The sequence below is a fragment of the Macaca fascicularis genome, chromosome 8 (genome assembly GCF_037993035.2).
Source record: "Macaca fascicularis isolate 582-1 chromosome 8, T2T-MFA8v1.1".
Taxonomy (NCBI): domain Eukaryota; kingdom Metazoa; phylum Chordata; class Mammalia; order Primates; family Cercopithecidae; genus Macaca; species Macaca fascicularis.
In genome coordinates, this window is record NC_088382.1 from 5,356,597 (window position 1) to 5,369,001 (window position 12,405).

At 46.7% G+C, this 12,405-nt stretch overlaps 1 protein-coding gene across 2 annotated transcripts in view; it reads right to left on the reverse strand.

The window, feature by feature from the left end:
- The window catches only part of CSMD1 (CUB and Sushi multiple domains 1), a 2,045,798-nt gene extending 2,033,664 nt beyond the window's left edge, over positions 1–12,134 (reverse strand). For both annotated transcript variants that reach the window (XM_005562521.5, XM_065518732.2), the window contains exon 1: positions 11,761–12,134. In XM_005562521.5, the coding sequence (XP_005562578.3) occupies positions 11,761–11,845 (85 nt within the window). In that variant the 5' untranslated portion in view covers positions 11,846–12,134. The remainder of the gene's footprint in view (positions 1–11,760) is intronic.
- Between the last annotated feature and the right edge of the window lie 271 nt (positions 12,135–12,405).

Genomic DNA, 12,405 nt, shown 5'->3' on the forward strand with positions numbered 1-12,405 from the left:
AAGCAGGCACAGTGACTGGAAGAAATCTTTACCAATACCTTCCCTAGGTCAACTCTTCAACGAGTGTTTTCACAAAATGTTGATGATACATTAATCTGAAGTCACTAAAAACAATGGCTAGAATCAAGTATATTACATAGACTGAGAACATTTGTTTGTTTATTAAAGAAACAGTGAATGTGTAAGAAACCAGAATGACGCTTGGATACTTGCAAGAGTGCCCTTCAATTCTCCAGGACTTTCAGATTTATGAGGTCAAAACAATGCAAACAAATGAGTGAAAAATCAGCAAACAAGAATAACTTTTTTTTTTTTTTTTTGAGATGGAGTTTCATTCGCATCACCCAGGCTGGAGGGCAGTGGCACAATCTCAACTCACTGCAACCTCCGCCTCTAGGGTTCAAGCGATTCTCCTGCCTCAGTCTCCCATGTAGCTGGAATTATGGGTGCCTGCCACCACACTCAGCTAATTTTTTTTTTTTTTTGTATTTTTGGTAGAGATGGGGAAGAACAACATTTTTTTAAAGGACCCTAAACCTACAGTTTCCTACATGATGACCAATAATTTTTAAACATAGTAACTGACAAAAGAATTAGATCAAGGAGAGATTGGGTGATCAACGTATGATAGAGAGAACTAGAAGTGGACTCAAAGATGGGTGGGCTTGAGATGTATGGAAACAAAGCTCAAAGGTGCGGTGGATGAGGTGGAATGGAAAACTCCTCAATGGTGAGAAAACTGCAGGTATAGTTAGGGTGTACCTGGCCTGGCTGAATTGGAAGTCACAAGGGTAGATTTGAAATGACTGATTATGGAGGACTTTGAAAGTCAGTTTAGGAGAGAGATGCTGTACCCAACAGAGAAAAGCATGTACAGTACTTAAGAAAACAAGATCCATGGCCAGTAAATCACAAACTGCTTTTCTTTCCACACTCAGTGTCCTGTTGGTATTACATACTGGAGGTCATTAGAAAATCCCCAGAACAGCAAGAATAACCATCACAGGACTTGCAGAGAAAAATGTTTTAAAATGTCTAATGTTCTAGCTTCCAATAAGTAGATGATGTTCAAGCAAAGGTGTGATCCCTTGGCTGCATGAGAGCAGAAAGGAGCAAGGCCTAACATAGGTTGCACATAAATCTGCATATTTCAGGGACTGGTCCCATGATAGTAGTATACCCTTCACATCCAACCTTCGGCTTTAAAGAGCAATGAATCAATGTCTGAGAAAGGTGACCCTGAGCATCAGTGTTTTTAGGATCATTTCCATGCTTGACATTTCAACTGGCCCTCACTGAGCTATCAAAAAACACAAAGTTTTCTTGGCTGCTCTCCGGCTGCTTCTCCTCAACATCCTCATCTTCAGTTCATGATGTTGTTCCTGTTCCCTCCCTCCTCCATTCTTTTGAAATAGATTAGAGTGGTCATAGCCTTTTGTAAAGGGGAATGAACTTGCCAGACAGATGGAGAGAACAAACCACTTGACTGGGTACAAACCACATCCACTTCTATGTGGGTGGAAGATCCTGCAGCAAGGAGGACGAACAGCAGAAGGGAAAACCCCCAGATTCTCGCCAACACAGAAACCCATGCTTAGTGTCCTTGGGCTGACCTGTTCCAACTGGAATAGTAAAAAACACACCCCTGGCTGGAGATCTAAGAGGCTTAGTGAGCCATGTGATGTATGTGCTAGCATGCAGAGCAGTGGCACATGTGTACCCGGAAGACCACTGGTCACATGGTTCACTGCAATGCCCATCTCCACCTTCTTATGAATAATTGTATAAACTGCCCATAAAGGGAATTTCCCCAGCATGAGACAGGGCTGTCTAATTCTCAAGCAGTCCACCATGACCCAGCTTTCAGCACACACTTTTGTTTTGCAATGAACTTCTTTCATGCAGTGGAGTCAAGAACCTAAGCAGGCTCCACCGACAACACTTTGAGGTTCTATAAACTTTCAACTTCCAGTGGAATTTCCAGTAGGTACCTGACATTAATGTCTCTATCACACAGCCTAATATTTGAATAAATACAAATTATGTGACTTTAGTGTTCTTCTGAAGTCAAAACGGAAACTCCTAGAAAGCACTCAGAGATTCAACTTCTTTGTTAAAAATGTGATGCAGCCATGGAATACTATGCAGCCATAAGAAAGAACAAGATCATGTCCTTTGCAGGGACATGGATGGAGCTGGAGGCCATTATCCTTATCAAACTAATCCAGGAACAGAAAACCAAATACCACGTTTTCTCACTTATAAGTGGGAGCTAAATGATGAGAACATATGGACACATAGAGGGGAACAACACACACTGGAGACTGTCAGAGGGTGGAGGGTGGGAGGAGGGAGAGGATTAGGAAAAGTAACTAATGGATACTAGGCTTGGTACCTTGGTAACGATATAATTGGTACAATAACCCCCTATGTAACAAAACTTCATATCCTTTACATCTACCCTGGAACTTAAAAGTTTTTTTAAAAAATATAATGTAGGTGAATAGGAAGGACTCATGTATTACAGTTAGACTGAATTGAGTGATTCTGTTTGGCACATGCCATAATTCTTTTTTTTTTTTTTTTTTTTTGAGACGGAGTCTCGCTCTGTCCCCCAGGCTGGAGTGCAGTGGCCGGATCTCAGCTCACTGCAAGCTCCACCTCCCGGGTTCACGCCATTCTCCTGCCTCAGCCTCCCGAGTAGCTGGGACTACAGGCGCCCGCCACCGCTCCCGGCTAATTTTTGTGTTTTTTTAGTAGAGACGGGGTTTCACGTGTTAGCCAGGATGGTCTCGATCTCCTGACCTCGTGATCCACCCGTCTCGGCCTCCCAAAGTGCTGGGATTACAGGCTTGAGCCACCGCGCCCGGCGCCATAATTCTTTAAGTGAGCAAAATTATGACTATAATCCTTTTTAAAAGACAAGTCTTCCCAATTCTCTTCCTATCCCCAGTCATCATTGTTAAGGATCATATCAGACTAAAAATGTGTATATCATCCCTAAACGACAGTAGTTCTACCCAGATCACATTAATCAATAAAACTAATTCCACCTAACAGTAACAAGATGACTGCTCTCACCTGAATTTCCCTTGATATTATTTATATTTTTTAAAGTATTGAGCATGATATTTAAAATCTGTACTGCTTCCATGTAAAATGGAGCATGGATGTTGAACAAGTGAAATGTAACCTCATGAATATAGCTGAAACCATAAGACAACAACAAAATACCCTCACAGATGGATTGGTCTGACATTGTCCACAGTAATTCTATTTTGTAAAGAAAGGGGGAAAGAGACACAACAAGAAATGCAAGACTTTTGGAGTGCGCAGAAATTGTCTGATGAATTCAGTTAATTTCTTGTAAAAACGTGACCCTTCTTAGTTTGCCAAGGTCTCTCTTCTTTTTGTGAAGTGCCGATCATACTCTGCAATGCTCAACTATCCCAGCTGTATTATACATCAAAGTACACTACTTTCCTACCAAATAAAAGGCATAGTTTGAAATGTGGTGACTAAAATTGTTGATGGACTTTGAACATTCATAAGGCCCATCCTTTCAGATAAAAGTGAAGATCTCTAAGTTCAATGGAATCCACCATTTTCACAGGAAGTGAAAATTTACTCAGAGCGCCGCCAGTCAAGATTTTAGGAACCACAGTTATGTAACTCATTATCAAAGAGGCGTAATTTTATAGAAAGGGAAATGATGAGAGTCCCCCACATCCTTTACAGGAATATCAACTTCAGGTAGAAGAAAATTACTCATTTGTTAGAGATCAATGAAAACACTTTCCATTAAAAAAGAGGAGGAGGAAAAAGTATCTCTAAATAGAGGCATAGGCATTCTTCAGGCATCTTGAAAATGACTGCCTGCGATTTATAATTAATTTCAAAGATTTTTCATTCATTAGCGATCACTCTCCAAATAATTCAAATTTTAATCTAACATTTAGCCCTTTCTTATATAACACTAATGATATCAGAGTATACTAAACAGTAAAAGAAAAAAATAATCCACTCGAACAGTATTTTTATATGAAAGAGCATAATTATCCCTGAAGTCTCCCCATAATATAAACATTATGGAGAAGGAGCTTGAACCTCTGCTTTGTTGTAAAACTATTTTTTTTAAAAAAGCAGATTAAACAGCATTGAATGATGAATACTGATAACAGAGGCACTGATAAGGAAGAAATTCTTCTGAATTAATTGCACAATTTCATAGTGTGGTATATTCTTCATGAAATCAGTGTGAGCTAATTTGTTTGTGAAGGATTAGTGAAAACATTATTAGATTTTGATCACTTTTATTGAAAGGAAGGTAGAGAGATGACAGATTGATAGACTCTATCTATATTTAAAATATATAATATATAGATAATGTTTATATACAGATAAATGCATATAGTATACATCATGTATTACACATAAGCAAATATATCCATTGCATTTTTACCATCTCAAAGTTAGAAGCCATATTTTACTATCTACAACCAATGTGGCATTCCCTAAGTGAGATTATATGTATTCTCTGCATCAGAATTACCTGGGATGGGCGTGGGTAGTAAATAAATAGATTTCTACCTCCATCCAAAACTCACTTATTGAGAATCATTTGGAAAAGAAAAGCCATGGAATCTGTATTGAATCAAGATTGAAACAAGTAATTCTTATGCACACAAAGTTTACATAGAGTATTCAAAAACTGTGTGTCATGCCCACCCTAACTTTGACAGCTATAATGATAACGGTGACAGGCATGTTCAGTACGGAAAGCAGAGGGTTGCTGCAACACTTTAGGAAAATGCTCAGTGCCTTGCAAAGTTGCTTTAATTCCATCAGGGTTCATGGTTTATAATTATCTGAATAATTCAGACAAAAAGCTGTAGTTATCATATCCACATCATATTAGTTTTTCTTGAATTTTATTGAGGTTGAAGCTCTCCAAAATATATTCAGCCAAAAGGTAAAAAATGAAAAGGACTGGAATCTGGCCGATATTTTATATAATTTAAAATACTGAGTGTCAACTTGATTGGATGGGAGGTTGTAAAGTATGGTTCCTGGGTGTGTCTACGAGGATGTTACCAAAAGAGATTAACATTTGAGTCAGTGGACCCGGAGAGGCAGACCCTCCCTCAGTGTGGGTGGGCACCAGCTGATCAACTGTCAGCGTGGCTACAATAAAGCAGACTTGCTGAGTCTTCCAGTCTTCATCTTTCTCCTGTGCTGGATGCTTCTTGCCCTCGAACATCAGACTCTAAGTTCTTTGTCTATTGGACTCTTGGACTTACACCAGTGGTTTTCTGGGGGCTCTTGGGCTTTTGGCCACAGGCTGAAGGCTGCACTGTTGGCTTCCTTGCTCCACATCTTTGCTGACAGCCTATTGTGGGATTCACCTTGTGACCCTGTGAGTTAGTACTACTTAATAAACTCCCCTTTATATATACATTTATCCTATTTGTTCTGTCCCTCTAGAGAATCCTGACTAATACAGTGAAAAAAACTGGGAAGTAAGGCCAACAATCTGACTCCTTCATGTTTATGCTTTTCTTGATCTCATATCTAGTACAATGATAGCATTTAAAACACAGTATTATATGCATGACTCTCCACTTTACAAAGGATGAGGCAAAATTACATTAAAATTATGAGCATCAAGTATCAAATTATGAGCATTAAGATAGAAGTATCAAAGAATCCAAGTATATTTGGGTGGAATGAAAATACTGAAATATTCCTTTCCCTTTTATAACTTTACCAAGCTAAAACTAGTTCAGGATTCCAACCAATAAACTGCAAAATGTATCAGTAAAATAAAATATGTAAGTTATTTTTAACAAAAAAAAAATGCCTGCATGATCTTTTTTCTTTTCATTCCCCAAACAAATTTCAGATGGGGATAAACGTTGCCACCGTAGGTCAAAGTGACACTGACTCTAACTGAAGTTAATTTGTCGAAACGTTATTTCTCAGTGGAATGTTTACAACACATTTAGAGCTGGTGGATGAGACAGGGTGCCTAATGGATGATGAAATCTCTCATCTCCATAGAACAAAGATATTTGAGGATAAATAAAGATTCTGCAACTTCCCTAAAGCACTGGTGGCATTTTCCTCTCCCAGAAAGTACTGGTTGATACAAATGGTTTAAAGAAAATTGCAGCTGAGCTCAGAAAAGAGAAGTGTTTCACACTCTGCATCCAAAGAGGTTGATCTGCTGGAGGGAAAAAACAAGGTGTGCATTATTTCCATAAAGCTCCCTATAATAAGTCAATTCCAACCGGCTCAATTATACAATGTCCTTCTATTCTTTTTCCTGTAAAGCGAATTTTAATTCTGTTACTTACCAACCTCAGTATCAAGGACTAAAGTCCATCCAAAATACAGACATACTGGTTAATCAAAGGTCACTTAAGGTCATTTTAAAGTCCTTAGGGAAAAGACTTCCTTGCATTTGGGCATAAATATCTAAGTGCAATTATTTGATTTTTATACTGATCAGCTCTTCTGGAATGGACAACAAGTGTGCTAAGCACAATGATCATATAATTGAAGGTCAGTATAAAAGGGTTGAGTTCCTTGAGGATTAATTCGTTTCAGTGGAGCCGAAACATCTATTTCTTTGGCTCAGGTTGCATATCCATGCTAGTACTATAGTAAAAAAAAAAAAAAAAAAAATTCTGCCCCTGGTTGCTATCGTGGCTGTGCCACAGTGTCAACTTGGTTGGACTTGATGTTTACCACTGCTGGTCTCTCAGTCCAAGTTCCTACTTTCCTATCCTAGGAGACAACAGGCTTGTAATATTCCCATACAACCCAAAGATACAAATACTGTAGACTGTGGAAGATCTCTGCCTTCACTCAAATATCTTCCTCTGATTTATTAGTTGATCAAATAAAACTTAAATTAAAAAAAAAAACATACTTGACATTCATGATACGCAACTACGCATGCAACTTCTTAGTTATCTTACAGAGGGAAGTAAGCTCAACCAGAAGACCTACAAAAGGCCAAAGGGAAAATGTAGCTTAAATTGCATGTATGCAAGTTGTAATGGCTTATTTTCACTATGAGCTCAGCAGAAAAATTACCAGAGGCACATTTAAAATTCAGCGGAATAGAGAGTATTTAATATGCCATTTGCATTGTGACAGCTTAGAAATGTCTACACTGGGTTTGCTGTATCGTCTGCTTATAAGCACGAACCAACCACCGAGCCTTTGTTTATCTATTTCTTAAAGGAAGCAGAACCATTTTCTTGACATTTTCAAAGCTGTGTTGGTGTTTGCTTGACACAATAAACTGGAGAGTAAGGAAGCATTGCCCCCAGGAGGAGCTGCTTTTGCCTGTAGGAGCTTTAGCACTGTGGCTGTGGCAGTCTTCTTATCAAGCATGATTGGCCAGCTGAAAGCCAATATAAAAATAGCCATTCCCTCTCCTCCCTAGGCCTCTGCCAGTGAGATGCTTGAGATGTGGGGGAATTCTACCACCCTGCCCTACCCACCATTTGCTTCTCTGGACTTGTTTGATGAGACCTCATTGCCCTGCTATTCAAGTTTACAAAACCTGTCACTTCCGAAGAAAGCCTCCCTTTTGCTTACCTTTTCAAGGACTTAAAACCCCAAACGACATGAGTGCTCCAGAAGCACTGAATAGCTTTCTGCTGACCAGTTCTGATTTGAAGTCATAGTAATTAATAATAATATCCTGATAATGCAACAGGAAAAAGACATGATCTGCTCAGCAATTACAGAGATATTAACTTCATTTTAAGTGTTTGTTTGAGACGGAGTTTCGCTCTTGTTGCCCAGGCTGGAGAGCAATGGCAGGATCTCAGCCCACTGCAACCTCCACCTTGCAGGTTCAAAGGATTCTCCTGCCTCAACTTCCTGAATAGCTGGGATTACAGATATGCGCCACCACACCCAGCTAATTTCGAACTTTTTGTAGAGACGGGGTTTCACTATGTCGGTCAAGCTGGTCTGGAACTCCTTACCTCTGGTGATCCACCCACCTCGGCCTCCCCAAGTGCTGAGATTACAGGCGTGAGCCACGGCATCCGGCCCATTTTTCTTATTGCTGGATGGGGATTAGGGGTTTCCTGTGAAAGTATCTTCTTCACAGGAGTGTCCTGGCTTCATCAGGAGGAAGTGTATGGGGTATGGCTCTGCCATAAAGGAATTTGACCAGCAAATTAAAGGTCTTAGCATCCTTCTTGGTGACATGAGTCTTTAATAAGGTAACTCATCTAAAACCATGCAGGTATGGGAGGGTGCACCCCGCTCGCCGTGGAGTTCCAGGCTTGCTCTGGAAACTCAGCAGTGCGTGCTCACATCTCTGCTGGGTGGGTAAGGGAATGTTTGAATTACTTCCTTTCACGAATGTTCCACCTTTCTCTTTCGGGCTTCTCAAAGTGAGGCTGCTCTGGGCTAGTAGTGTTGTGTGTGCTCTCCTTTAGGACGCTTTCTGGGTAAGTAATTGAATGCAAATACCTGCATTCTCGTGGCTGCACATATGCAAGAAACAACTGAGAGCAAACTTTGTCCAAACAGCCAGTAGATCAGCCCCAGGTAAAGGGGCAGATCCGAGCCAGCGCACACAGAATTAATATTCCTGTTTACTAGATGAAAATGCTTACAGCCTTACTCCTTTTCCCCTGATCCCTGAAAATAGGCATTTAAAGAGAAACGGACATTAGGGACTCAACCTTTATGATGCCATTAATAATCAAGAAGAAAAAGGAAATCACCAGTGAATTTTCGATACCCCCAACGCTTTATTGAAGAGTACAGCACCATCAGCTGAAGCTGATACTCCGGTACCCACAGTAACGGGTTTCAGTGACCTCAACTGCGACCGCCTCCAGCCTCACGACTCCGCAAACAGGTCACGAATTATGCCCCACGCATCAAAAACTCTGCGCCTGCCTTCGCCACAGCGGGTGCCGCCACCTGGGCGCGCGCAGCGCAGCTGCCCACGGCAGTGGCCGGGCGCCCTCCCGCCAGAGCGCTCCTCCTCGGGAAAGCCCTGCTGCGCGCAAGCGCCTCCGGTCGGCCCTGGAGCGCGCTGCCGAGCCCCGGGGCCCAGTGCCGACGCCCCCGGGGGAGACCCGACCTTGGTCACCCCGGCTTTGCTAGGCAAGGGGAACGCGACCCCGCCCCAATAGCCAGAGCGCACAAACGGCGACTCCGGCGCTGGCGTCACCGGCCCCCTTCCTTCCTGCAGCCCCTTCCCAGGCCGCTACAGGAGCTCGCACTTGACCCCGCAAGCGCGGAGGAGACACGTCCCTTGGTCCCTGTGGGGTTAATGAAGGAGTTCCACGGTCCCACCGCCGGGTGGGCCAGACAATAGCGCAGTGATAGCTGCATCCGAGCGTCCTGGACCCCCATCGCGCTCACACACTTGGCGCACAGCACCGCTCCAGCTCCATGCACGCCAGGGGCCTGGGACCCTGGGCTCCACTTCTCGGCTTCTGCAGCCAGGTTCTGGGGCCTGCAGCGCCCAAGAGGAGCTCTCTTCCACGGGACTGCCCCGCAGGGCCGGAGGCACCCAGGACTTTGCACCCCCTGCCCTGTTCACCCCAGAAGCAGCCAGAGCAGCCCCCGCCCACTACCTGCCCCTCCACACCCTCCCTCTCGCCTCCGCCTCAGCCTCATCCTAGCGCTGCAGCCCACCCGCGTGGGGGCGGAATCCGCCCGGCACACACGTGTGCGGATTATTAAGCAGCCGAGCTAGGGCCGCCGCCGTCTCCACGCAGCAACCTCTGTTAATTGCGGGGGAAGGGAGCCCGGAGCGCGCGGAACTCGGGGGAACCGAGAGTGAGCTCAGAGGCTGAGTTGCCTGCTTGAAAAGAAGGAAGCCCCGGGCCCAGATAGGCTTGGAGTGCAGGGGAAAGGGCGGGAAGTTTTGCGGAGTTGCATGGCAGGTGTTTCCTCTCTACGCAGGGGCTTGACTGGAAAAAGCCAGGTCCTGTCCCTTGGGCTCCTGCCCTCTCCCCGCTGCGACACACACGCCCCTGCACACCTCACAGGGCACAACCCTCTTTGCCCTAGACTTTAGCTGCCTCGCCTTCCAATTCCCAGCCAGTCCAGTGCTGACCAGAGGCCGCTGCCAGCCGGGCCCTGCTCAGCCGGCGGTGCCTCCGCAGCCAGCAATGTCAGCGGCAGTGGCCAAGGCATCCGGACCGAGCCGGGCGGGGGGGCAGAGGGTCGGCGTCTGCAGGAAGCTCCCCAATCCCAAGCGACCACAAGCTTGGGTGACTAAGACCCATCGTTTGCGCTCCCCGGGATCTCGGGGCGCATTCCCGCAGACACCCCCTTGTGAGGGTGGATGAGGGTGAGGAGGAGCTGGTGCTGAGCGGTCAGCTCTCACCGAGCCCTGGACGCCCCGTGGAGACAAGCGCAGGGAGGGGAAGCCCAGCCGGCACGTCTCTCCCCCGCTCTCCAGGCAGATCTGGAGTTTCCTAATGAACCAGATACAGTCCTCCTTCGCCCTGCCAATCACTCTTCCATCTGGACCACTGGAGGAAAAGGAAATGGGTGGAAAAGAAGGTGGAAGAATCTAGAGAGGAAGGGGAAATTTTATGTAGGGAAAAAAGCAAGTGACCATTAAAAAAAAAAATCATAAGATTGGACTCCATCCTTTAAAAATGAAACGAAAGAAAACCGCTGTGTAGATACACATATTCCCGGGAATATCTGTCGAAGTGCTGACTATAGAGAAAGCATCTAAGGAGGCTAAAAATGAGGACAGGGGCAGGTATTTCCAATGTGAAAATCAATCAATATTCTCTTTCTCTCTCTCTGTTTCTGTCTCTCTCCCTCTCTCTCGCCCTCTCTCAAAAGAGAGCTTATTTTCTTTCCCGGAGAATAGACAAGTGCACAAGCTATTGCCAGCCTTGAGGTCGCAGCCTGTAGGCTACTTAGGATAAAACATTCCCCAACTCATTCAGGGAGAAAACCAAGTTCACAGAACCCCAAGCCCCAGAAAGCACCCAGAGAAACTCCTTCCCCTGACCAGGGTAGAAAGAGGATACCCCTGCGCCCACAGTGAATGTATCTGACTTGGAAGCCGGTCCAGAAATCCTAGCCTGTTTCACGCACCTTGCCAACACCTTACAACTTGCAAGGAGCGAAGTCCAGGGGAGAGGAAAGCGGGGGCCACCTTCCAGAGGCAGCTACTCCTCGCTGGCTGAGGACGTTGGAGAGGGAAGGAGGAGAGGAGGAATGGGGTGTATGGGTGCGAGGAGGCCGGGCCAGCGGAGAGCTTTGCCTGTTGGTACCAAAACCCCCGTAGAGAGCCCGAACTTTCCAGGCCGGCTTCACCCGGGCCGCTTTTCCAGGCGCGTCGGGTCCGGGGAGAAAGTCCTGGGAACTGCCCCTTAGCCACCCCGACCCGTGGAGTCCACGTCTCGGAGGAGGCAACACCGCCCCGCCGGAGCACAGTTCCAGCCCAACTCGTCTTGGGTTCCTTTCTCCCTGACACCCTGTACCGCCGAGAAAAAGAGATACCTCCTTTGAGCCCAGGAGAGGGGGAAGGAATGGCGGGGTGGGGCGGGGGCCCGGGAGGGCTGGGGAGAGCGCGATGGAAGCTCCCTCCCGGGCATCGCGTTCCCCGAGCGTCGGCGATGGAGCAGCGCCGGGCAGAGGCGGCCACTCCGTACCCTGCGGTCCTCAAAACGCACACTCGCGTCCGCACACGGGGCCTCCGAGGACTCGACCGCCTCCCCGGCCAGGAGCAAGCCGTCTTACCCTTCGCTGCAGTGAGGAGCCTCGCGCACAGCACCAGCAGCCCGAGAAGCAGGAGCAGCGACTGGAATCTCCTCCACGCAGTCATGTCTGCAGATACTCCACACGCACGCGACACCGATGGTTCCTCCGAGGAAGGCAGGGCTATGAGCGGAGCCAAATAATCACCCGAGGGCAAGGCAAGCCGGAGAGAGAGCCCGGTCCCGAGACCCGCCGCGCATCCGACGCCTCCTGCAGGTCTAGGCGCCCGGCTCGCTTCCCTCTCATAGCATCGGGTCCCGAGCCACTGCAGGGCTGAGCTGCTCCGAGCGCGGAGACCCGGGCTGGCGGGGCCGGGGCCGGGGACGAGCGCCGGCCGAGCCGGGCAGGAAGGCACCAAGGCGGCGAGGCTGCGGGAGGGGGCGAGGCGGGGAGAGGAGCGCGCGCAGCCAGGAGAGACCTGGAGAGGAGGCAGCTGGAGAGAGAGCCAGCGAGTGGGAGATGCGGGGAGGGGGGCGCGGGGGGAGGAGAGAGCCAGTCTAGAGAGAAAAGGCGGAGAGCGCAGAAGACGGGCTGCTAGTGGCACAAGGAGCCGCTGCCGTGGAGGCTGGACTCAACCATCCCTACCCACAGAGAGGGGACCGAGGCTGGGCACGGCGCAGTCCCAGA